Here is a 26,110-nt window from a genome sequence, read left to right as displayed (position 1 = left end):
GCCAAGTAGTGGTCTGTGGCAGTTGTTCTTCTGGGCTACAAACAGGCTACATCTGTCACAGGAATGGGCAATCAGCCCCGTGGCCAAGACAGCTTGAGAAGGGCAATAGTTCCTTATCCTTGACCTAGGGATGGAGATCGCTCTGCCTCTTGGATAGACACAGTCCTTGCACTATCATTCAAGAGACATGCTTTGGAACTATAATGAGGAACGTACTTCCAGGGCGTGCTGGCAGTGATACCACTTTATGCAAAACAAAACAAAAAATCACATTCCAGGGTCACACACAAACGACCCCACCTGTTTCATGATAAAACAAGGAACAAAGCAGGCGATATCGGCTGTGAGGTTGCAGTGGTAAATCAGAAGACAGCTTTAATCTTTAAAAGAACCAACAGATACTCACTGCTACACACAGCTATAAATATTTACATTTAACCTTGGCTCAGTTAACTCCCCTCTGAAAAGTGCATAAGATACTACAGATCTGTACAGTGTCTCTGAGCTCCCTTGGCCTTATGGCACCCATGTATTACCTCCCTACTATCTGGCATTCTTAGTCCTAAAAGATCTTCTCTCTTTTTTAGCAAAATTGGAACTAGGCAATAGAAAGGCATTTAAAATGCAGACGCGCCACTCCAAGCCACAGACTTCAGAGAAAAGGCACTTGGGGCCCTCTAGTGACCAGTTGCAGAATAACCTGTCTTGGTGTGGCTGAGGTCTTCCTTAAAAATGGAGGAAGCTATTTCTGTGTCTTGCTCTCTTCCCAAGACACCAGCAGACTATAGTCTATGTACAAGGCTGAGGCTTGGTAAAGATATGGATTCTTTCGTCTGGTCTGTCTTGTTCTCCAGTTCTTCTCCATCATAGCTGCCCTTGAGAATGGCCAGTCGTTGGGCCAAAGTCTTTGGGTCATGGTAAAGAACAAAGTTGTAAAGTAGTGATGCCAGGACAGCCCCAGCCAAGGGTCCCACCCAGAATATCTGCAAAGAGAAAGAGAAAGAGAGTGAGAGAGAATAATAGTTGCTGTAGATCAGTGGTTGTCAACCTGTGTGTCCTCAGATGTTTTGGCCTTAAACTCCCAGAAATGCTAACAGGTGGTAAACTGGCTGGGATTTTTGGGAGTTGTAGGTCAAAATACCTGGGGACCCACAGGTTGAGAACCACTGCTGTAGATGAATGGCTGGAGGAAGCTGCAGCTCATTTACCAGAAATCAAAGCATAGAATAATAGAGTTGGAAGAGCACATGAGCCATCTAGCCCAACCCTCTGCCATGCAGTAAAAGCACTGTCAAAGTACCCATGACAGATGACCATGCAGCCTCTGTTTAAAAGCTTCCAAAGAAGGTGCCTCCACTACTCTCCAAGGCAGAGAGTTCCACTGTTGAACAGCTCTCACGGTCAAGAAGTTGCTCCCAGTCCTATTCTCCAGGGCAGCAGAAAACAATCCTGGCTCCCTCTTTCTTATATATCCTATCACATATTTCTATGTAGCTATCATATTTCCTCTCAACCTTCCCTTCTGCAGGCTAAACATGCCCAGCTCTTTAAGACACTCTTCATATGGATTTATGGTCTCCAGATCTTTGATCATTTTAGTTACCCTTCTCTAGACACCTTCCAGCTTGTCAATATCTATTGTAAACTGTGGTGCCCAGAATTAGGCACCGTATTCCAGGTGAGGTTTGACCAAAGCAAAATAGAGAGGCATGACTTCTCTTGGTCTAGACCAGTGGTTCTTACCCTGTGGGTCCCAGGTGTTTCGACCTACAACTCCCAGAAATCCCAGCCAGTTTACTAGCTGTTAGGATTTTTGGGAGTTGAAAGCCAAAACATTTGGGGACCCACAGGTTGAGAGCCACTGATCTAGACACTGTACTCCTTTTGATGCAGTTCAAAATCTCATTAGCTTTTTAGCTGCTGCATCACACTGTTGGCTCAAGTTCAACTTGTTGTCCACTAAGACTCCAAGATCTTTTTCACATGTATTTCTGTTGTTGAGCCAGGCACCATCTATTCTGTATCTTTGCATTTCATTTCTTCTGCCCCAGTGAAGCATTCTACATTTCTCCTTGTTGATTAGACATGAGTAATATTAGTGGTGAAAAGAGAAACATTACAGGAAAAAAGCATACAGAGAACATTAGTTAATCTGATCTTTTATTGAAATGACTTGGGGTTATGTTCCTTGGATGTATTTAATAATCCCATTAACTGTAGTGGGATTTAAGTGCAGCAACCTTTCTCCTGAGACCAGACCAGTATCTAGATCTTTGTCTACATCTTCATATTCTACAGTCAGATTTACCAACCTCTGAAATTTGAATAATCTCAGTTTAATCAAATTTTGTAAAGGAAAAAAGAGCTCTTGGGCTGACTATCAACATTGACAGATGACCTGTGTGGACTGGGAAGAGCATCCATTCTTCCATCCGCCCACTCTCCATACATCCAATGGGGCAGAGTGAGGCAGCCAGCTATCCAGACAGGGTGGGGATAATGAAGCAATGTGGCCTGGCCTCAAATGCTGGATTTAGCCAACTGCACAGGAGTCTTGCAGGCTCTGATCCCTGAAGCCTGATATTACAGGGAAGGCTCAAACCCTCAATTATACAATTCTCAGGAGAGCCAAAGTGTTCTCTAGATGAGAACAAATTTCAATCAAAGGTCTCATGAGGAAGGAGGATGTACAACACCCCTGCCACCACCAGTAACAACAGCAACCATTCCTCCTATTCTTGTTCTCCTTCCTCCTCTGACATCACCACCACCTCCTCCCTCACTGTTTGTCTCCATTCATATGCACATACAGCATAAAATACCTATCAAGTAAATACATGGCATTGCCAAGTTTTGCCATCTGATAATCTTGGACAACAGCTGGGGAAACTGTTAAAATTTCCTAGTAATTCTGAATAACAAGGAAGGAACGGAAAGAGATGTTCTTACCCAGTGCTGAGGAAACTTCCCAACAATAACTGCAGGGCCAAAGGATCTAGCTGGGTTCATGGAGCAGCTGGTGAAATAGCGCTAGAAGGAATGGGCAAAATGGTGAGAGGAGAAACATCTCTTGTTGGGTCCCAGCTAGTTCCTTGTGTCTCTATTAGCACCCTATTTAGAGCAGGGCTTTGAAGGTTTTCCCCATAGCACATTGCAAAGAAGCACTTCTTATAGCTGGTTCTCATATCAAAATAAGTACACCTCCCTTAAGCACAGAAACAGACCTGCACACTTTCTTAAAAGACGCTACTTACTCACGGATGCTGGAAGGCACCAAGTGTCATTTTTGTAGTCCCTATGGCACCCTTTGTAGCCATACCAATGTCTCCCCCTTGCTTACTTGGGTCTCACATATCTTTACGCTTCTCTCAAAAGCTCATGTTCTCTGATCTGTGGAAACGTTATGTTGTGTATTGCCTGATTGCTAGGGGATTCTTGTAGGTCCCCAAAAATAAATTTTGCTAGCTTTGGCCTTGAGCAGCATGCTAAGGGATGCTTAAAATCAAGGAATCTAATTCAGGGGTGGACAAACCTGAAGTTTATAGGGTCTACTTTGATTTTCACTAGCATTTCAAGACACATGCTTAGTTGCAAAATAATGCCTTGGGAAGGTGGTACAGTGTGGTTTGAGTGTGGGGCCGACACTTGGGAGATCTGGATTTTAGCTCCCGCTGCACATGAAAACTGCCTCAGTGACCTTGAGCCAACTACTGTCTCTCAGATTTATTTACCTCACAGGGAACAACAGGGAAAAAAATAAGAAATCTTTCTAAGCACTAGGACTGAAGTTTACATTTACAAATCTAGTTCTATTTCACCACCAAGCTTTCTTGGTTTCAGCAGCATAATTTAAAAGTAGGGAAAGCCCTCACCCCACCCTGCCACTCGCTATTGACAATCCATTGGTAGCTGAAAAGATTTGCTGATTTACTGCAAATTACACAGATATCTATTAATTGTTTCTAAATATATGGGGACAATTATACTGATCAGTTGTTGGTCACCTTTGCTCACACTCAAGGGTAATCTGCAACTTTTAGCAGCATGCCTGTGTTACATATAGTGATTACTACAGTCCCTATTTAAACTTCCTCGCCTGCTTGGAATTCAAGTGCGTCCCACTTTCCTTGGTAAACATCCCCTTGCACATTTCTGATTCAATCTCTGATTGTATAGTTGTTTGGCATCAGAATCATAACAAAGAGCACTCTATGATTAACATTCAAGCTTCAGTTAAGAAGGAAGGAAGGAAAGGAAGGAACTCATTGAGAAGTTACTGAGGACTTTAACTTGAGGTTTCTCAGCCTCTGACTCTGCAGAGGCAAGTGGAGAGCGTGCAAGAAAGACGACATCTTTCAAAGAAAGCTTTTATTCTAAGCAAGTCATCTTACATTAGTAGAAAGGATATATCCATAAAGGCATTTTCCTTCATGCTTAAGAGTAGTTACAAAGTCCCCAACAGTCTAGGTCATATTCAGCTGAGGTTAAAAGAATGTAATCCTTAATGTGACTAGATGAATGTTCTTGCTCCACTTACAAAACAGATGGAGTTCTGTATCTTGGATGTCGGTGGGAAGTTAGGTGTGTGGACCACCTCAGTCCAGTTTACACCTGAGCTTCCTTAAGTGAGGCTGGCTGCCTCAGATTCCCCCCCACCCACCACCACCACTTGTCCTCAAATCAATTTGGGATGGTATATATCCCCAATGCACCTTATGCTAATTAAGAAAGACACAGAAGAACGAAGATAACCCTCCTCTCCTTGCGCCTAATGGCACTCAGGTTTTATAACCTCTCACTTGGAGACATCTCAGAGCTGTTCCACTTCTCCCCAACTGGCCATCCTCATGGAGCAATTGTCTCTCGTTATCTCCATGACTTCTCCATGATGCTGACCCTTAGTAAGGTAAAGGTAAAGGTTTTCCCCTGGCATTAAGTCCAGTCGTGTCTGAGGGTTGGTGTTAATCGCCATTTCTAAGCCGAAGAGCCGGTATTGTGTCCACAGATGCCTCCAAGGTCATGTGGCTGGCATGACTGCACAGAGAGCCATTATCTTCGTGCCGGAGCAGGACCTATTGATCTACTCACATTTTCATGTTTTCGAATCGCTACATTGGCAGAAGCTAGGGCTAACAGCGGGCACTCACTCTGCTCCCTGGATTCGAACCGCCAAATTTTTGGTCAGCAAGTTCAGCAGCTCAGCAGTTTAGCCCGTTGTGCCACCGGGGGCTCCTGACCCCTAGTAAATGCAACTTAAAACTAATATACCTGGAGGAGAGACTATACCACTCAGCTGTGTTGCCCAGATAATGGAAGAGCCTATTATCACAAGGAAAGAAGTCCGACTGGGAAAACCTATTGCATTTAAACGTCCAGTGGTAGCAGTTGACTTTCAAGTCAATGGGGTGGAACCTGTTCCAAGTTTTCGTCTAATGCTGAACTCTAGCCTTAAAATAGCTCCTTTAAACTTTAGACCAAAACCCACACTGTTCCACTGACTAAGAAGCTACTGGCCTCCACTACACCTGGCCCCAGTGATGTCCTCTACTTACCCCAATCACTTGCCCCAGAGCAACAGAGATGCCAATGATGATAGCAGGAGTGCCGGTGCTTCGCTGACTATCAGTGGACGCAAAGTAGCAGAGAACCAACTGCAGGGTCAAAATGAGCTCAACGGCGACAGCTTGTCCAGCGGAGATGTTGGGGCTGATCTGGGTTGGAGGAGATGACAAAGTGGTGAGGGAAGTTTAAGCTTCATCGATCAAAATACAAAGAAGTGAACATTGGGGTGTTTTAAGATCTCAATGAGAAATCCATTGCAGGGTTAGTATTTTCCTCAACCAGAGGAACCAGTAGGAAGCAACCTACTACCAAGCAGAGCACATCACTTCTTCTTTGCATCCCTGTTTCCCAAAAAAACAGTATGGGACATTTTTCCATTTTTCCAATCTATTCCATTGGTCGGACAAGACAAAACAAAAGTATCCCAAAGGCCAAATTTTTTTGGTTTTGTTGTGACACTTTGTCCCAGTTGGATTTTTGCTGTTGTCAAAAAAAATTAGAACAAATTTGTACAAGGCAAATTGCATAAATGTGGGGCAATTGCCCTTAAAAGGTAAGCAGAGCCAAGTCTGGTTAGCACTTGGATGGCAAACTACAAAGGAGTTTCAGCTGCTGGAGTATATTCAAAGAAAAGGGATGGCAAACCTCCTTTGAGTCAATCTCACTTATGGTAGACTCATTTTAAATCACACAGAGATTATTTGATGGCACCTAGGAAAGAAAATGTGCATAGCCCCTAAAGCAGTGGTTTCCAACCTGTGGCCTGAGGACGACCAGTAGTCCCCAAGAACTAAAATATGGTCCACGACCTCACCGTTACTACGCCATTGCAACGAGAGCGACTGGTCTTGTGAAATCCTCTTATAGTGCCAAAGCAATGGGGATGTCATGAGGGGAAAAGCTGAATACCCACAAAAGGTGTGACAACAAGCCTCCTGACTGCTGCTTCTCCTCCTCTTCCGTCCCCCTGGGCAGAGCCGTTCCGTGTGGCACCTGGAAGCAGGGTGCCTTTGTGTCTTCGTTGTTAGGCCTGTTCCTGGGGTTATTTGGAGAGTTGAATCAGAAAATTGCATTGGATAGACCACATCAGCTCTAGATTGTTAAATACAGTTTTCTGTGGATGAGCAGATGGTGACTACTGGATGGCATATGTTCTGTATCAGAAACTAGAGCTGATGTGGTCTATTCAATTCAGTTTTCTGATTCTGCACCCCAAATAACCAAACTGATTTGTAACCCTTTTGGTACTAATGTTGGAGAGTGGTCCTGTGATCGAGGTGACCCCCCCCCCCCCCAGGACTTTGTAAAAGATAGTTCAAAAATCAAGACTTTATGTTCTATATTCCATATATTTATAGTAGAAGGTGATTGAGATTTTTTACTGGAGTTTACTGTGACTCTCTGCACAAAAGGTGTTTGACCTTTTAGCCTGAGGCAAGAGATAACAACTTCATGAATTGTAAAATCATGCTGCTAAAACTCCACTTTTATGAATTTCCATGCTGGGTTCTCCAGATGTTATGAACTTCGTTCTTATCAAATATTTTCAATTGTTTATATCATTCATGATTCCCCTTTATGCAATGTAACTCACTTTTATGAATTCTCCCTTATTTCCATGAAATCTATCTATCTGCCTATATGTATTTGTACTCTTTGGAATCCCCGGAAAATATGTATTTTTCCCAGCATGGTTTATATTCCAACTTTATTTTATTTTTCATTTTATTTCATATAATTGTCAAATCATGAAATCAAATAGGAAATATTTTGAACTCAACCTGAACCCCACAACTTATCCCATTTCCTATGACCCAGGCTTCCTTTCCCAAAAACAAAAGGATAATCTGCCACCGCTAAATCCAATCAAATTCAAATTGCATGGACAATATAGGGCTTGAGTCGCCGAATTCGGAGTTTGCTGACCTAAAGGTGATTCGCCCCAAGGCAAACATTGTCATATCTCACCCAAAGGAAAAACCAGGACACCTCAGGAAGGCGCCCTGCAGAGCCTGTCAATATGGCTCATCACCACCCATCTTTGCTTCCATCTCTGACACCCCAAGGCATATCTAAAATCTGTATACGTGACAGAAACCCGGACACCCTTGATTGCTGCCATTAATAAATTAAGCACCCTTTAGAAATCAGTCTAGCAGGATTTAATCCTCTGGTTCCTGTCCCCGTCACCTCATTGTTTCACTAATTCCCGCCTTCTCTCTCCTGATTGGACCTAGTAGAGACGTAAGGCAGCTTCCTATTGGGCCAACGAAGCGAGGCGGGAAATGAAAGCCCGCCTCGTTCAACCTTCTAGCCTATCAACGATCAGATAGGCGGGGAAGCAGGGCGGGAAATTCAAAGGGTTGTCAGACTGAAATTTTGTATAAGTATGACTTTATTTTGATTGTATGGTACCCTAGTAGACCGAATGATCGCTACTAGAGTCCTCTTCAGCTGAATTGCTCAATAAAGACTCCTTGGCGGATTTTCCTTCAACTTTGGCGGACCTTCTTCATTTCGGCTTCAGGTTGTATTGCGGCTCATATTTTCCTATTGGCTCCGCCAAGGTCCGTTCTCTCAGGACCGGATCGGGTCTCTCCTTAAGGGCCCCGATCCCCCAAAACGCGGTCGACAACAGTCCCTGGTCAAAAAATGGTTCCTAAAGCTATTCACATTATTTTGGCACATGACAGAAAAAAAAGTACCTCCCCTGGCAGTAAAATATAATCTTTAATTTTTTAAATTTACATACAATAACAGCTTACAGTGTAAACAAAACACGACAAACACATAACCCTACCACCAAGGCCTGAACAAGTATCAATTCCTTTGCCATAAATTGATGAGTCAATCAGTAAACAAATGTCATATCCAAAATTCCTGACCAACAAAGTTGTATTGTTTTCCTTTTTCTCTCTCTAAAACATATTTAATAAAAACTGGCCAGTATAAATCAAAATCAGATCTTTTAGTTTTCCCCCTGGAAGTAAAATATGATAACAAATTAAATAATTTGCATACGCAAAAAATTCTGCTGCCCACATCAGGTCATTGTGCTGCCTCATAGTAAGGCTGGTCCTGTGAAGCAACCATAATCAAATCATTAGCTTGAGGTGGAGGGAGAATCAAGGTTGTTAAGAAGGATATTCAGGCAAGACCTCTAGAAAGAATTCTGCTATATATTCTGAAATAAAAATTGAGACACATGGAACCCACCAACATCATTATGTATTCAAGAGGCAAAAGTAATGAATGAGGACGAACACACAAGTTGGGAGAAGCTGCAGCAGTTTGCTTTAGCCAGAGCCCTTTGAGAAGGTCAAGACATCCTCATCCTCTCCTCACACTTCCCCAATCTGTTGATCCAGCACATTTTGAATTCCTTTAACAGCTGAAGCAAGATGAAGACAAAAAGAGAACTTGAGAGGAAGAAAGAAAAACCAGGGTTTGCAACAGCTGAAGATGAAGACAAAGGGAGAAGTTGGGAGGAGAAAAGAATAAGCGGGATATTTTAAAAGCAGCTGACAGAGTAGGATGACAGAGGATGAATCAGAATTGTCTTCCCCAAATGAGGACATTTGGATGGGATGCACCCTCTAACAAGGTTGCAAAATGCTTTGCAGTATAAGGCCAGCAGGTAGAGATTTCGTTGAGTGATGATCTTAACTTACATACCACCAAAGACCAAACAGGGCAATACAGGGGGGGAAAAGATCGAAATAGAAAAATAGAGAATTTCTAGATTAATACCATACCTCATGTCCTTTCAGTTTCTTGGTTGTCTTCAGTATAAAAGAAGAACATTGCAAAACCCTAGATCATGGATAAAATGGATGCCAGCCTGATCGTTAGGAAAACAAGGAGGAGGAAGGGAAGGTGTTGTCTTTCTTCCATAAACTCCCTCAGGTCTCCTTCACCCAGCAAACACTTCCTCTCCAGGAGAAAAGAATGAGGAGGCAACGTGGCTGGGCTTGATGTAGGTGGCAAAAACACTGCCCATGTTCCCCAAGTGTTTTGGACTTCAGTTCCCATCAACAGGGATTACAGAAGACCAAACGTTCCCCCTTGCCGGGGCTAAGCAGTGCTGTGAAAATGGTCTTGGTGTGCGTGCGCATCTGGCACACCTTTAGTGCCAAGGGCATGGAAAGGCTGGGTTTGATCTGCTGCCAAGATGAAACAAAGGGCAATTCAAAGCTGTAAGTGCCTGGAAGTTCAACAAAGATTAATAGCATGAATCCTTATTTGAAAAGAGGAGCCGGACAAACCTGTTTGGTGCTAGGAAATCACAGCTCAGTAAACACTGCAATGGAGGGAAATGGAGAGAAAGGGTTAAAAAACTGCCTCTCACTTTTTTTCTAAAATAAGAGAAATAGGGGAAAGATGGCCTAGAGATACAGGAAAAGATTGTAGAGGGTTAAGGATTAGGAATACTGCAATAGAGAGAGTACTGGGTTGCTGTGAGTTTTCCGGGCTGTATGACATGTTCCAGAAGCATTCTCTCCTGACATTTCACCCACATCTATGGCAGGCATCCTCAGAGGCTGTGAGGTCTGTTAGAACTGAGACAGTGGGGTTTATATATCTGTGGAATGTCCAGGGTGGGAGAAAGAACTCTAGCCTGTTGGAGGCAAGTGTGAATGCTTCTGGAACATGGCCATACAGCCCAGAAAACTCACAGCAACCCAGTGATTCCGGCCATGAAAGCCTTTAACAACACAGGGAGAGTACTATCAGCCAGAGGGAAAAAACTCAATAGAGTTTATGAAGTAATGAATGGGTTAATCTGTGATCTACTTGTGTCTTAATAAGCTTCTGCTTGTTTATTCTTTTTTACAATCAAGCCTGTCTGTTCCTATTATATTTTGACAGCAACTGCTCAGGTAAATCATTGAACAACACGGTCACTTGTCCATATTGGGATCCCTTTTCAGATTGACCGAAAAGAGGATTTTAAGGGGAAATGTGAGCGTCAAGAGCCCAAGAGTTTGACCTGCAGGAACAGCCTGGAAAAGGCCTCTGTCACACCTTCCCTCTTAAAAATTAACACATTTGGACACAGAACTATAAAAAGCTTCCAAATGAGGAAGAGATGGAGTTAATGCCTATTACTTAACCTGCTATATCCTTAATTCACCCGAACAAGGAGAGGCAAGCTCTCCTGCTTAAACCTTTCACCACATAGTAAAGAGGTTTTTAAAAATCCATCAAGCACTTTATTTGTAAAGCTGGGGATTTTAAAGACTGACCGTTCACTTTTAAGCCTATTCTACCTGCTGCACCTGTTTCTCTTTTATGGCTTTGTTGAGCTTCAAAAACATTTTAATTTTATTTTATTGTATTGCTACTGATAGAGTAATTTTATTGCATTGTACTGTCTTTTATTGTTTGGGACTTTATTGTATTGTTGCATTGCATAAGTTATATGATTCTGCAGGTTATGTTTTCCATTATTTTAAGCTACACTAAACACTGAGTAAGCGGCAGGCATTGCCTTCAAACAAATACACCTTTTCCCATTTGAAAATGAATTGATTTTGTTCTTTGTGCTCATACACATGCAAAGAACAAGACTGAAATTTCCACGGGTCACGAAGGTAGAGGAATGAAAAGAAGGCAAGACATTAGAAATGAACAATGCAGATGGAAATTATACTATTCTTCAGTAGGGGCTTTTTTTTGGGGGGGGGGCAAGAGAGGCAACAGATGTACCTCATGGAATTGATACCCCACTGAATAGTAGTTGGGAGGATGTGCTATATACTGTAAGTGCTACTTCCAAAACATACTCAAAAAAGCAGCTGATGGGGATACAATATTTGCACCAAGTGCAAATATGGAGCATACATAAAGGTAAAGGTTTTCCCCTGACATTAAGTCTAGTTGTCACCAACTCTGGGGTTGGTGCTCATCTTCATTTCTAAGCTGAAGAGCCAGCATTGTCCGTAGACACCTCCAAGGTCATGTAACTGGCATGACTGCATGGAGAGTCATTACCTTCCCGCCGGAGCGGTAACTATTGATTTACTCACATTTGCATGCTTTTATAATATAATAATAATAATAACTTTATTTTATATGCCGTCTCATCTCCCCAACGGGGACTCGGAGCGGCTCACATGGGGCCAAGCCCAGCAAATTGCATAACATCATAAAATCAACAGTTAAGACAACAAACATCACATTAAAAACTAATTAAGCAGATCATAGTTTAAATAAACATAATTTGAAGAAAAAATATTAAAACAATAATCGAAAGCATTAAAAATCCAATACAGGACAATAGTATGGGCAACAATCAAACTGATGAAGGAGTGTCTATGTCAAAATAGAACACACATCAAACAATTGAATTGCTATGTTGGCAAAAGCTGGGACTAACAGCAGGAGCTCACCCCGCTGCCCAGCAAACCGCTGACCTTTCAGTCAGCAAGTTCAGCAGCTCAGTGGTTTACCCGCTGCACTACCTGGGCTCTGGAGCACACAGATGTAAAGGCAATTATACAACAGTCAAGCACGGTGCAGAAAGCATTTTGTTACTTGTAATCCCAGGTGAAGGAAGCAATCTGGTTTTCTATTTCCTAAACCAAGAAATAGCACACCCTGGCTAAACGGATCATCAACAGCAGTTTATAATCTTCCCAATTTTCACATAATCTGCCATGATCTAACCCTTACACACAATACATTTCATAAGAGGAAGACAGTTCACATGTGCAATGAGGGCCCAGTCTTATATATTTACTAGGCTTGAGCGATCCATGAAAAAATTGATTCTAAACTCGTTTCAAAAGCAGGGGGCGCCAGCGTTTCGTTTCTGATGTCATTTCCGAATTTTGCCCCCCAAAAAATTCGAAATTAACAAAAATTCGTTATTTTCTAAATTAATTCGTTAATGGCGGACGCGCATGCGCAGTGGCAAAAAAAAAAAAACAGCACGAGGGGAGATTTTACAGGACTCTCCCGCCCTCATTTTTTGAGTGATCTTCTTCAAACTTGGTACAGTGGTAGAACACATTTAACACTGGAACGTTTCCCTTATCCTCTGATTTTTGGCGAATTTTCATAGCTTTTATAATAAACCATTTTTTAATAATTGCAGAAATCTGGTCCTGGTTTGAAAGTCTTATTTCCTGTTAAATTGGGTTGTCTTTACTGTGAAAGTCATTGTTCTACTTCAGAAACTTTGTTTTTGTGGCTGAAACTTTGTTAAATTGGTGTGTGTGTGATATATACTGTGTATATATAGTCCCTGCATATGTGTGTGTGTGTGTGTGTGTGTGTATAGGTAAAGGTAAAGGTATCCCTTGACGTTAAGTTCAGTCATGTCTGACTCTGGGGGTTGGTGCTCATCTCCATTTCTAAGCCCAAGAGCCAGTGTTGTCCATAGACACCTCCAAGGTCATGTGGCCGGCATGACTACATGGAGTGCCATTACCTTCCCGCCAGAGCGGTACCTATTGATCTACTCACATTGGCATGTTTTCAAGCTGCTAGGTTGGCAGAAGCTGGAGCTAACAGCGGGCACTCACTCTGCTCCCGGGATTTGAACCTGGGACCTTTCGGTCTGCAAGTTCAGCAGCTCAGTGCTTTAACACACTTCGCCATCGGGGCTCATGTATATATAATATACATACACATACACACAATGTGGAGAATATGTGGAAAGGTAGATAGATAAGTTGGGAGCCACAGCGAAGGCACCTTCCTGGGAGCAAGATCTAATAATAATAATAATAATAATAATAATAATAATAATAATAATAAAAAATCCCTTACAATATCCAAGATGGCTCACTGCTACAGAATCTTGGGAGGTTTAGTTTGGTATGGTACCATTATTGGCAGAGAAAGCTAAGCTGTAGGAGTTGAAATCCAATCATTTATCCTCCCTATAGAATCAATTTTATATGCATTTTTAGCTACAGAAAAGCTAAAATCAGGACAGTAAAAGAACAACACCCAGAAAATGGGAATTCCAGACAGGAAACAATCGGCCAGCTAATACCTCCCAACAAAGGATTCCCCCAGGTAGGAAGCAGCCAGGCTTTGAAGCTGCAAGGCTATTCAATGCTAATCAAGGTGACCAATTGCAACATTCACACTTGCCTCCCACAGACAAGAGTTCTTTCTCCCACCCTGGACCTTCCACAGATATATAAACCCCACTTGCCTAGCTTCGCACAGACGTCAAAACCTCTGAGTATGTCTGCCACAGATGTGGGTGAAACGTCAGGAGAGAATGCTTCTGGCACATGGCCATAGAGCCCGGAATACATACCACAACAATGTGATCCCGGCCATGAAAGCTTTCGACAACACAACCACAGTATCCATTCAAGTTCATGTAGCGTCGTATGGAGACCTGTATTGGGGGGAGGGAGGGTGCGAATCTGGGCCCCTGGGAGTCGTAGTCCCCGGGAGCAGCCGAGGACGGGCCTGGCCCACACCCCCTCGCATCCCAGGCCTCTTCCTCCTCACCGCCGGGCCCCGCGCCAGCCTCCATCTCTGCGTGTCTTTATACAGACCTCTGTCTCTCTCGGTCTCTCCATTCCCGGCTCCATCCGCCGCCTTCTCGCCTCACAGAGAGACACCAGGCATGAGCTGAGGCGAGGCGGCGGCTGCCATTTCCCCCCTCCGTCTTCCTCCTCCTCCTCGGCCTCCTTCCCCCTCGCCCCCTCCCATTGGCTGAGCCCGTGACGCCCCTTTTGCTGAGGGGCAAAAGGAAAGGGCCTGAATGGTGGGAGTTTGGGTGATTTGCAAAAGCTTTTTTTTCCTAACGAAAAAAATGACGACATAACAAAAAACGGCCTCTCGCGATTCGAAACCACGATATCCAGACGTGTGGACAATCAAGGCCGTATATTGCTTCAAAACTAACGAAAGTAACGAATTAATAACAGGTAACGGGGAAATCGAATTATTTGAGCAAGCCTAATATTTACATCTCTCTTTTTCCTCTTTCATGGGCTTCACCTAGAAAGCAATTGGTAAGTCATTTTCCCCTTTGTGACAACAGGCATTTAGCTCAGCAAATAAATTGCATTACATAGAGGTACAGTAGAGTCTCACTTATCCAACCTTCACTTATCCAACGTTCTGTATTATCCAACGCAGTCTGCCTTTTAGTAGTCAATGTTTTTGTAGCCAATGTTTTCAATACATTGCAATGTTTTGGTGCTAAATTTGTAAATAGAGTAATTACTACATAACATGACTGTTTATTAAACTGTTTTTTTCTGTCAATTTGTTGTAAAACATGATGTTTTGGTGCTTAATTTGTAAAATCATAACGTAATTTGATGTTTAATAGGCTGTTCCTTAATCTCTCCTTATTATCCAACGTTCTGCCAGCCCATTTATGTTGGATAAGTAAGACTCTACTGTATATAGAGCTGTTTCGGGCTGGTAATTCTTTCTTTCATTACCTGATTTTGAGAAACAAGTAAAATATTTATCTACACTGTCTTTAAGTTACCTGTCTACAGGGATGGAGCACCATAGTGTTGTAATGGTTTGAGTGCTAGACTGGGACTCTGGGAGGCCAGGATTCAAATCTCCACTCAGCCATTAAAGCCTACTGAGTGACCTTGGGCAAGTCATATTCTCTCAGCCTCAGAGGAGGGTGATGGCAACCCCTCTGAACAAATCATGCCATGAAAACTCTGTAATACTTCAGTTCACCTTAAGTCAGAAATTATTTGAGAGCATGCAACAACAATCGCAGTGACATTTCTGTCACTCTACTAAGGCTTTTCTGTGCTCTTTAAAACTGAACTGATTCTTATCACACATGCCTCCAATTGTTAAAGTAGAATGGAGCAGACAAAGCCAACATGTATTTGTTAAATACTTAAAACCTCTCTGTTTCATCCCTGCCTGATAGTACTGTACACATTATAGATACTTTCATTTGTAGCTTTTCCGGTTCTGTAAGCCTGCACCATCCCTCTGTGCAAATGAATGTGATAAATATTATATCATATACAGTATTTCAAAGTTCTTATGTAAACTAGACACTAGATTAGTTGGTTCTGGGTGCCAAGTGAGCCTTTACTGGCCTAGCCTAGATTCCAAACAGAAAAAACATCATTTAGAAACTTCAACTCAAAGCACAACTGAGACCAAATAATGAAGTTTGACTCCCTGTTCTGCCTATCACAAAAAATGGTCTTTGCAGCCATCTTTGCTGTCAGTGAGGCACACTACCTGAATGTTAACCAGCTTTCAGTGATCTCTTGTCAGGTCTTAAGAAGTCCTGCCGCGGGATGGCAACCCACACAGACTTAAGAGTTCTTAGTATTCTTAGAGTTCAGAATCCTAGGGCTGGAAAGGATCCCGAGGGACATTTTTAGATCGTTTTGAATACCCATTTCATTATATAATAATTCGGCACACTTTCATCTATGTCCTATCACACTATCACTCGTCTCCTGCCCCTCCCAATCTTGTGCAAATTTTTAAAACATACGCTTCAGTAGGCACTGACTTGCCTTTTTGGTCTTACTTTGTAATAGTCTTCCCCAACATAACATCATCCAAATGGGCAGAAGTACAACTCTCATTATCTCCAGCCAATACAGCCAATAAAGAATTGCCTCACATCTTGATGGTGTTATGTAAATATACAGTCAGGCATATCTTGCTTTGCAATATCTTTTAGTTTGATATACTAAAGGGAAGCAAAGGGATGCCAATATACCTGCCCCATCTGTGCCTGTGATAACTACCTCAAGGCAAAGACTCTGCCATGTATATTCTTACATCCTCCTCTGTTCACTCCATTCCCACTCCATTCCCACATACAGAAGGAGATTACGCAAATCTAAACATCTCCCCACCTACTGAATTCTTGCTTCAAACATAAATCAACACATTGATTAGGTGTCTGCCACCTACTGACTGAAGCTGGTACAGCAGATTTCAATCACAGCTACTTATTTAAAGAAATCTAAATTAGTGAATGTTTTTAAAATGAAATAACCACCAAGTGCAGATCCCTCCATTCCTCTAGGCCAGTGGTTCTCAACCTGTGGGTCCCCAGATGTTTTGGCCTTCATCTCCTAGAAATCCTAACAACTGGTAAACTGGCTAGGATTTCTGGGAGTTGTAGGCCAAAACACCTGGGGACCCACAGGTTGAGAACCACTGTTCTAGGCAGATTCCCATGCCTCAGATGTATGGGTTTCTGATGCTGGAACAAAGGCACTAGCAAGCACATACAAAGACTTCATTACTAGAGAAAATACTGGGATCTAAGAAAGAAAAACAGATCCACCATCCACCCTTGTACCAATACGGCAGCCAGATTAGTTACAGGGACATCTAGGAGTGATCATATTACACCTATCCTAAAGTTACTCCACTGACTGCCAATTAGTTTCTGGGCAAAGTATAAGGTGTTGGTTTTAACCTTGAAAGCTCTACATGGTTTGGGTCCAGGTGACTAACAGGATCACCTTCTCCCATACAATCCAACCCAAACATTGAGGTCCTCTGGGGGGGGGGGTGTCTTCTCCAACCTGCCAGAACCCGACTGGCAACCATCACCCAAAATACCTTTTCATTGGCCACCCCAAGACTGTAGAATGACCTACAGGTAAAGCTTCAATAGCTAGACCAGCTGCCAGAATTTAAGACACAAGTGAAGACCTTTCTCTTCCGGCAAGCCTACTCAGACAGTTTTAATGACAAATTTTAAACTTTTAATCTATGTCTAACTTTTGTTTTGTGCATTTTAATACATGTATTCTTTGGGAGTGTTTTTAAATGACTATGTGTTTTGATTATGTGTTTTAGCAATGTTGTAACCCGTCTCCCCATGAGGAGGGGAAGAAATAAAATTATTATTATTACTATTAGTATTTTACACATTACAGTAGTCACAGTGCAGCTGCATGTGACACAGAGGTAACTACTCTTTCTTCATTTTACAGCCGCCTATAAACTCAAGTTCTGCCCAATAGACTTGTCCTCCACTTCCCACTTCAGTCAACTACTTCCCTTTCTCTATATCACTGTATGCCCTCTCTTTCAGAAGTCAAAGGAGACCCAAGATGAATGCAAATCGCACACTTTTCTTACAAGTTTCCTGCAGAGGTTGCTCCTATCAGTGATGAACAAAAGAAGCTTTCTAAATTTGGCCATCATCAGAAATGTAAACCTAGCCTTTGGGGTAGAGAAAGGCGGGGTAGAAATGTCGTAAATAAAGAATAAATAATACCGTATATACTCAAGTATAAGCCGACCTGAATATAAGCCGAGGCACCTAATTTTACCACAAAAGAACTGGGAAAACGTTGACTCCAGTATAAGCCAAGATACCAATAAAATTACATTAATTGAGGCCTCAGTAGTTTAAATGGTTTTGAATCTTTACATCAAACTGTAATTTAAGATATGACTGTTCAACTCTGATTAAATCATTATTTTCATCTTCAATGTAAATGTGCTTCTGTATCCTTTTAATAACGACAGAGTGAAATAATAAATTTAATAATAATAATAATAAATGTAGTAAAGTAATAAATGCAGTAAAATAATAAATGTATTATTAATAATAAAAATAGAGTAAAATAAATGTAAAAGTAACAATAATAATAGAGTAAAATAATAAATGTAACAATAATTAATAGAGTAAAATAATAAATGTAACAATACCAATAATAATAGAGAAAAATAATAAATATATCATATATTATACCGTATAAGCCCACCTGAATATAAGCCCACCAGGACCCTCACCCGAGTATAAGCCAAGGAGGCTTTTTTTCAGTCCTAAAAAAGGGCTGAAAAACTAGGCTTATACTCAAGTATATACAGTAAATACACCTCCCATCCTCCCTAAACAGCATATTTGTGGTTGTGAGACCTATAGTCTAACACATCCAGGGAGCATCAAGTTTTGAAACTTCTCTAGATTCAAAGCCTTTCATAAAAGTCATCAGTGTCTCTATTTTACTCCCGAATGCCCCTCAATTTTTAAATACTAGCTCCCAAACTTGGCTCCCTGATTTTGTTTGGACTACAACTCCAAGAATCCTTCACTATTGGTCATGCTGGCAGGGACTTCTGGGAGCAGAAATCCAACAACATCTGAGAACCCATGACCGGGAATCACTGCTCAGAGCTTGAGGAGCAAGAATTCCTAGGGATTTTAGGAGATATAGATGAAAAGGTTACTTATTTTACCCAGGTTCTGGCTTCAATCTATGGTGAAAGCATATTGGAAATAAGTCAGAGCAAGCTTACTGTACCACCTTTGCCAACAGTAATACAAATTCTGAGACAGAACAAGGACATACCACGTTGATGCCTAAATTTCCCCGGACGGTAGCTGGAGTGACTGCATACAGGATAGCTGCCCCAAGAATCCCTCCAGCCAGCTGGGCAACCATGAAGCAGATGGCCTTCACCAGGGAAATGCGAGAGCCTAGAAGGAAGGCCAATGTCACTGCTGGGTTGATGTAGGCCCCACTGGCATGCCAGGAAATCTGGACAGTGGTGGCGGCAACCAGGTTGAAGGTGATGGCGCTCTGCAGTATGGATGGAGGCTCTGGCCAGCTCAGCACAGAGCCCACACCAAAGAAGACGTAGATGGCGGTGACCAGGACTTCTGTGAAGACAGCCCGGTAGAAGGGTATTGAAAGCAGTTCCCTCCACATCCTTGCCAGGAGCTAAGCAGGAGCAACCTTTGTGTGTAAGTGTGTATATGTGTGCCTTGCTGCCTCTCTGGCTGAGTGAGGGCCAAGGAAGGGAAATAGTATTTAAATTAGTAAGATTGCCACACTGGGCTGGACCAGGAAGCTTATGAGATATGGAAGCAGGGCATTTCCTACCCAGCTCCTTCCGGTCATGCTTGACAGAGGTGGCAGTGCTGGGAAAGTTGTGGACCCACAATAAATATCAATGGGTGCATTCTGGGATTCACTCCTAGCTCCACTGCCTTGGGGTGGGGTTTGGGGGGTAAAGTAAGAGGCAGCCTATCCAGAAAGGCTACAAAGACTGGCAAGCACACACCTTCCCTTTTCATAAGACGTTGATCTCAGAGGCTGAGATATGGGTAGGTGTGTCTTCAGAAGAACCAGGAAGTCCCCAATTCAGACCTCATTTCCAGTCATGAGTTTGTTGAGTGAAGAGGACTACTTTTCTCCTCCAAATTTCAAAATATCCTTTATTGTGAAGGAACCACTGTTTCTAACTTCATTAAAAAAAAGGGGGGGGGGCATTTCCTTCTGTAGCTTTGGACATTTCTTAGTTAAAGGTAAACACACACACCATTCAGCACACTACAAACAGCTGCTTGACAGTATTGAAAGCTGTGATAGATAAATAGATACACTGGCTGTTTGAATGACAATGATTAAAATAACAATCCAAAGCTTCACTTCACAAAGAAGACTGACTCACACAAATAGCTTTATGGCTCCATAATGCTTCAGCAAAACAGAATAGATTTCTTCTTGGTCATGGGACCTCCGCTGGCTGTTTGAGGGTTTATGTTCCTTTCACAGTTGTGTAGAAGAGGGATTTTAGCAGGCATTTGTGTTGTTGTCACCTGGTTGCATGACAAGCCACACCTGCTGACATTCCCTCTTCTATCCAGCCATGAAAGGGAGAGGAACCCTTCCAGTTTTCACTTTGGCAAACCTACACGAGATTCAGTCAAAGAGGGAAACAAAAGACCTTTGTCAGAAACAGTGGTTCATGTTGTATTTTTAGCTCTGTTTTAAAAACTTGCTTTACTGAAGACTTTGTTTTAACATGTGTTATCCATGTTGACAGCTGTCTTTGAGTGAAAAAAGGAAAAGGCAGTATATAGAGCAAATGAAAGGCGATCGCTTGACAGGTCTGGCCTGTGATGAAAAAGAGGAACATCTGTTAGCATTGTGGCTGCTTGCTTAACCCTTCCTTGCAATACAGACCGACCAGAGCTTACTATTAAGCTTGCGCAGATGAGTGAAAAGACTTTCTGTGGCAGCTTCTGGATCTTACCAGGATGGTTCTTCATTGCTTTATTTGTTCCTTTGGCAAGCTTTTTAGCCTGGCTGATGCCAAGTTTTGAATTAAAATTATTTTAATAATTTCTCTCTGCTGCATTTTCTTTATTTAAAAAAATCTGTAGGTAGGCTTGGGGCATTTCTTTTCTCATCGGAAAGGAGCGAGATAAGTCTCTGTGCTTTCGATGCACTTCAACATTTCACAAACTTTTTTTGGCAAATCATGAAAAGTAGTTCCATAACGCAAAATAATTTAGAAATCAGGCTCCATCGATAAACTTCAGTGGACACCCAATACAGATAAACTTCACTGGACACTCATGAGGATTTGGTTAACCAGTTAAAATTCATGAGGAAACCAGGTTTTCTTAACCTGAAAAATATTGGGGGGGGGGGGGGTTGAACCCCTACCCCCCCCCCCCCCCCCGGCTACAGACGTGTGTGGAAAGTCCAGGTTAGGAGAAAGAACTCTTATTGCCTGAAACAAGTTTGAATGTTGCAGTTGGCCACCTTGATTAGCATTTAATGGCCCTGCAGCTTCAAAGCCTGGCTGCTTCCTGCCTGGGGGGATCCTTTGTTGGGAGGTGTTCGCTGGCCCTGATTGTTTCATGTCTGGAATTCCTCTGTTTTCTGAGTGATGTTCTTTATTTACTGTCCCAATTTTAGAGTTTTTTTCAATACTAGTAGCCAGATTATGTTTATTTTCATGGTTTCCTCCTTTCTGTTGAAATTATTGCTTGTGGATTTCAATGGCTTTGTGATATGGTGGTTGTGCGAGTGGTCCAGCATTTCTGTGGTCTCAGACAATATGCTGTGACGAGGTTGGTTCCTCAAATGCTCTATTATGGCTGATTTCTCTGGTTGAATTAGTCTGCAGTGCCTTTCATATTCCTTGATTCGTGTTTGGGCAATGCTACGTTTGGTGGTCCCTATGTAGACGTGTCCACAGCTGCATGGTACATGGTAGACTCCTACAGAGGTGAGAGGATCCCTCTTTTCCTTTGCTGAACGTAGCATTTGTTGGATTATCTTAGTGGGTCTGTAGATAGTTTGTAGGTTGTGTTTCTTCATCACTTCCCTACGCTGAAAGGCTATTAAATGCTAATCAAAGTGGCCAGTTGCACCACTCACACTTGCCTCAAACAGAGAAGAGAAGATTCCACAGATGTATAAACCCCACTTCACTAGTTTCCAATATACCTCAAAACTTCTGAGGATGCTTGCCATAGATGTGGGTGAAACGTCAGGAAAGAATGCTTCTGGAACATGGCCATACAGCCCGGAAAACTCACAGCAAATCAGAGTTTGCAAAGTCATGAATGTGAGAGATCACAAGTGTCTGGAGAGGCTGCACCAGTTTGTTTTCTTCCTGAGCCTCCATGCAAGGGCAAAATTCCACCTGCTCCTCTCCTCCCTCCTGAATTAATTGAATGAAATCATCTTTTGCATGTTCAACCCAGTGTGCAGAAATTGACATAAGCTGAAGACAAAAGGGGAAACAAAAGGGGAGACTGGGAGGAGGAGATAGAAACTGGGACATTTTAAAGGTAGCTGGAAAAGTTGGGATGACAGAAGATTAATTGGGACTGCCCCTGCCAAGACCAGACAGTTGGAAGGCATGGCCTTATTCATCCTAGGACAAAGTAGCCACTGGTTCCTTTGTCGTGGTAGAATGTCCTGGCACAAGAACGCTGGAACCGAAAGGCTCCTAGTTCCACCCTCAGTTTAATCTTTTTTTTGTATGCAAAAAACGGATGTGTAATGAACTTTGATTTGCGAAGCTGAGTCATGGGAATACAACTGAGTTAGTTTAATTATTACGTGATCGGTTTGGTTTGGTTAAAGGAAATGTTTTGAAGGAGGGAATTTCCAGAAGAACAGCTTTTTGCACAGATGGTTAAGCTACACCTGTCTTCCTTTGCATTTGTGAACACTAAAAGCTGCTTTATACACAAAACAACTATTGTTTCATTGTGTTTAGTACCATCTGCATTGACTGGTGGTGCATTCCAGGATTTCAGACAGTACTGTTCCCAGTTCCCACCAATTCTAGGATGGATCAGGCCTAATCTTTCCTACAGCTATATGTCCCAATTTTGGGATTTTTTTGTAGTCAAACGTGAAGATTTGCCATATATACTCGAAGATACGAGTTTTTCAGCCCTCTTTATCAGCTGAAAATGCCTCCCTCCTCAGGTCAAGGTCAAGCCGGGCAGCAGAGCCTGGAGGCTATTGCTTGCAATATATGATATGTTTCTCTCCTCCCTTATCAGTGTGTTTGTTTTTCCAAAGCCTCCCCCGCTCTTAATGAAAGGAATGTTTTGAAAAGGAAAATAACCTCTTGCAAGTCATGAAGAAGAATATATATATATATATATATACCCATTAATCTTATAAAAGCATTTCCCCCTGAAATATTTGTTAATCTCTGCTACAGGCACTTCCCCTTGCAAGCCTTTGCAATCCCTATATACCTAAATATTTGTATCTCTATATATTAATTTTATATATGATTTCCCCTCATATGTTTGCAAGTCTTTGCAAATCCTATATACATATAGATATCTAGAGATTTCCATATACCTGTATATCTGTATCTATGTGTATACATTATTTTTATATATGAGGTTTTGCCTCTCTATATATAGCGAGATGTCTAGCTATAGATATATATGAATACAGATATATAGGGCTTGGAAATACTACAGGGGAAATGTACACATACACACACACACACACATTTTTTTTAGATAGATGTAGGAGTGAAATGCACATATATAGAGAGAGGATTTGCAAATGTTTCAGGGGAAAATGCAAATGTGAAATTAGTATCTATAATTATAGATCTATATCTAGCTCTGCATTGTTTATGTTGGCATTGAATGTTTGCCTGTTACTATGTTGGAAGCTGGCCTGAGTCCCCATGGGGAGATAGGGCGGGGTACAAATTAAGTTTTATTGTTGTTGTTGTTAAGTTATTGTTAATACCATATTGTTTTTGTTGACCCTACTTTTCCACTTACAAAGCTAGTTTACTGTTTTTCTTTGAAATACGGTAAATATTCAAAAATATTTAACTTCCTGGTGCCTCAATTAATGTAATTTTATTGGTTTCTATTTTGATTTTGAAATTTACCAGTAGCTGCTGCATTTCCCACCCTCAGCTTATACTTGAGACAATAAGTTTCCCCAGTTTTTTATGGTAAAATTAGGTGTTTTGGCTTAAATTCGGGTCGGCTTATACTCAATTATATACGGTAGTTACCTTTTTTAAAATGAAAACTTGATATAATTAAATGGAGAAAATTCAGTGCACACAGATATCAGTAAGTAAAATAAATGTGTTGTTGTTGAAACTGAAGATTGTGCATGCAAATCTACATTAGAGTAATAAATTAAGCTTGTTTGCAGGTTACATTTTGATTTCTTCAAGGAAGTCAGTGAAATTCATTCTGGATTCATTTGTGTCAGCTCCATCAGACACTTAGATGTCAACCAGCTCCAACTTTATCCTGCAAATTCAACCAGAAAGAAATGATTCCTTTTGTTTTGTTTTTGTCTTGTTCGTTTGTTTGTTTTCGTGTCAGGAGCGTCTTGAGAAACTGCAAGTCACTTCTGGTGTGAGAGAATTGGCCGTCTGCAAGGACATTGCCCAGGGGACGCCCGGATGTTTTGATGTTTTTATCATCCTTGTGGGAGGCTTCTCTCATGTCCCCACATGGAGCTGGAGCTGGAGCTGGAGCTGATAGAGGGAGCTCATCTGCGCTCTCCCCAGGTGGGATTCGAACCTGGCAGCTTTCAGATCAGCAACCCAACCTTCAAGTCACAAGGCTTTAATCCACTATGCCATCGGGGGCTCCTTTTGTAAGAATCCTTGATTCCTTAAGGGTGGGAACTCACTGAACTTGCTGACCAAAACGTCAATGGTTCGAATCCGTGGAGCGGGGTGATCTCCCACTGTTAGCCTCAGCTTCTGCCAATCTAGCAGTTCAAAAACGGGAAGGTATTGACGCTGCATGCAGTCATGCCAGTCACATGACCTTGGAGGTATCTATGGACAACGCCGGCTCTTCGGCTTAGAAATGGAGATGAGCACCAACCTCCAGAGTCGGACACGACTGGACTTAATGTCAGGGGAAAACCTTTACCTTTACCTAGATGTATTTGGATTACAGTTCCCATCAGCCTCAGTCACTGCGGCCAATGATGAAAAATGCTCTGAACGTGCACATTTTGAGTCTGTCCCTGCATAATCGGTGTTCGTTGCCTTTGAAAACCTGTACCAGATCAGGTTATTATTTACCCCAGTATTGTAATGAATAGGTTTCCCCAACTAAATATGTCAGACCATAGCTCCTGTCATTTCTGTTGGTTGGCTGGGGTACAATATATTTGTAAGGATCTGGAGTGCAAAAAGCGTCAGGAAAAGCTCTTCTCCAATGCTCTTCCCCACCTGCATCCTAGCCCTTTAATCCAGGGGTAAAGTGCCTGTGGCCCTCCAGATGTTTTGCAAATCTCCATTTTCCAGTCATCATGGGAAATGATCAAGGATGATGGGAGTTAGAGTCCAATATCTGGAGGGTCATAGGCTCCCCAACCCTGCATTAACTGGAGATGCCATAGATCAACTGGGATGTGTATGTGCATGTAAAACATATGCTGTATCTGTAGGGTTGCCAGAATAAAAACTGAAGAGCGCTCCTGTACCTTTAGCAGTTGTGTAGAAAGTAGGGATTTCAGCTGGTACTGCTTGTTACCTGGTTGTGTGACAAGAAACTCCTGTTAATGTGTTGTTAAAGGCTTTCATGGCCGGAATCACTGGGTTGCTGTGAGTTTTCCAGGCTATATGGCCATGTTCCAGAAACACCTTCCAACAAAGGATTTCCTCAGGCAGGGAGCAGCCAGGCTTTGAAGCTGCAAGGCTGTTCAATGCTGATCAAGGTGGCCAGCTGAAACATTCACACTTGTCTCAATCAGACAAAGAGTTTTTTCTTCCACCCTGGACATTCCACAGACATATAAACCCCACTTGCCTAGTTTCCAACAGACCTCAAAACCTCTGAAGATGCCTGTCATAGATGTGGGTGAAACATCAGGAGAAAATGTTTCTGGAACATGGTCATACAACCCAGAAAACTCACAACAACCCAACTCCTGTTAAAAATTGACTCTTCTTCACAAATGTTAAAGATTCAGAAGCCTACTCCAATTTTAGCTCTGGCAACTCTGTGGATTGTCTCTAAACTCAGCCTGGAAAATCGAATTTGAAATTGGGGAGAGGCACTGGCCACCAGAATCCTCCAGCTAGCAGCATAATCATGCTGGCTGGATCATCTATCTGTAAATTGGCTCTAGCAAAATCTCTTTCCCTGTGCAAACCACATGCTTTTCCTCCTGGTTAACCTTTCTCCCTTGCTGACTCATACATGCAAATCAACAAATCCTTGGTTTGCCTAAAGGAGGTGAAAACTCTACCAGCATCTCTGTTTTTGTTCACACTAGAGTAGACAGAGCTAAAGATTTAGAGACTCCTCTGCCAGAAAGACGAGGTG

General features: G+C 42.2%; 1 protein-coding gene across 2 annotated transcripts; it reads right to left on the bottom strand.

Moving 5' to 3' along the window:
• Positions 1-349: 349 nt before the first annotated feature.
• On the bottom strand, positions 350-19,757 carry LOC100559118 (aquaporin-6). 2 transcript variants are annotated; one of them, XM_008103971.3, is made up of 5 exons: positions 19,579-19,757; positions 18,864-19,174; positions 5,553-5,711; positions 2,950-3,030; positions 350-983 (listed from the first exon to the last, which is right to left on the bottom strand). In XM_008103971.3, the coding sequence occupies exons 1-5, from the start codon at positions 19,589-19,591 to the stop codon at positions 783-785; spliced, it is 765 nt and encodes a 254-aa protein (XP_008102178.1). In that variant the 5' UTR covers positions 19,592-19,757; the 3' UTR covers positions 350-782. The 2 variants fall into 2 exon arrangements, with proteins under 2 accessions (XP_008102178.1, XP_003216981.1); XM_003216933.4 differs by lacking the exon at positions 19,579-19,757 and having other exon boundaries at positions 18,864-19,572.
• Positions 19,758-26,110: the final 6,353 nt, after the last annotated feature.

This window comes from Anolis carolinensis, chromosome 2 (genome assembly GCF_035594765.1).
Source record: "Anolis carolinensis isolate JA03-04 chromosome 2, rAnoCar3.1.pri, whole genome shotgun sequence".
NCBI lineage: Eukaryota > Metazoa > Chordata > Lepidosauria > Squamata > Dactyloidae > Anolis > Anolis carolinensis.
This window is presented reverse-complemented; position numbering and strand designations above follow the sequence as displayed.

Excerpts from the sequence above, each read along its gene's own strand:
- LOC100559118 (XM_003216933.4), bottom strand. The coding sequence starts at position 19,223 with ATGTGGAGGGAACTGCTTTCAATACCCTTCTACCGGGCTGTCTTCACA. Across the intron at positions 5,712-18,863 it reads GAAATTTAGGCATCAACGTG|ATCAGCCCCAACATCTCCGC; the intron begins GTATGTCCTTGT and ends CCTCCAACCCAG. Across the intron at positions 984-2,949 it reads GGAAGTTTCCTCAGCACTGG|ATATTCTGGGTGGGACCCTT; the intron begins GTAAGAACATCT and ends TTCTCTTTGCAG.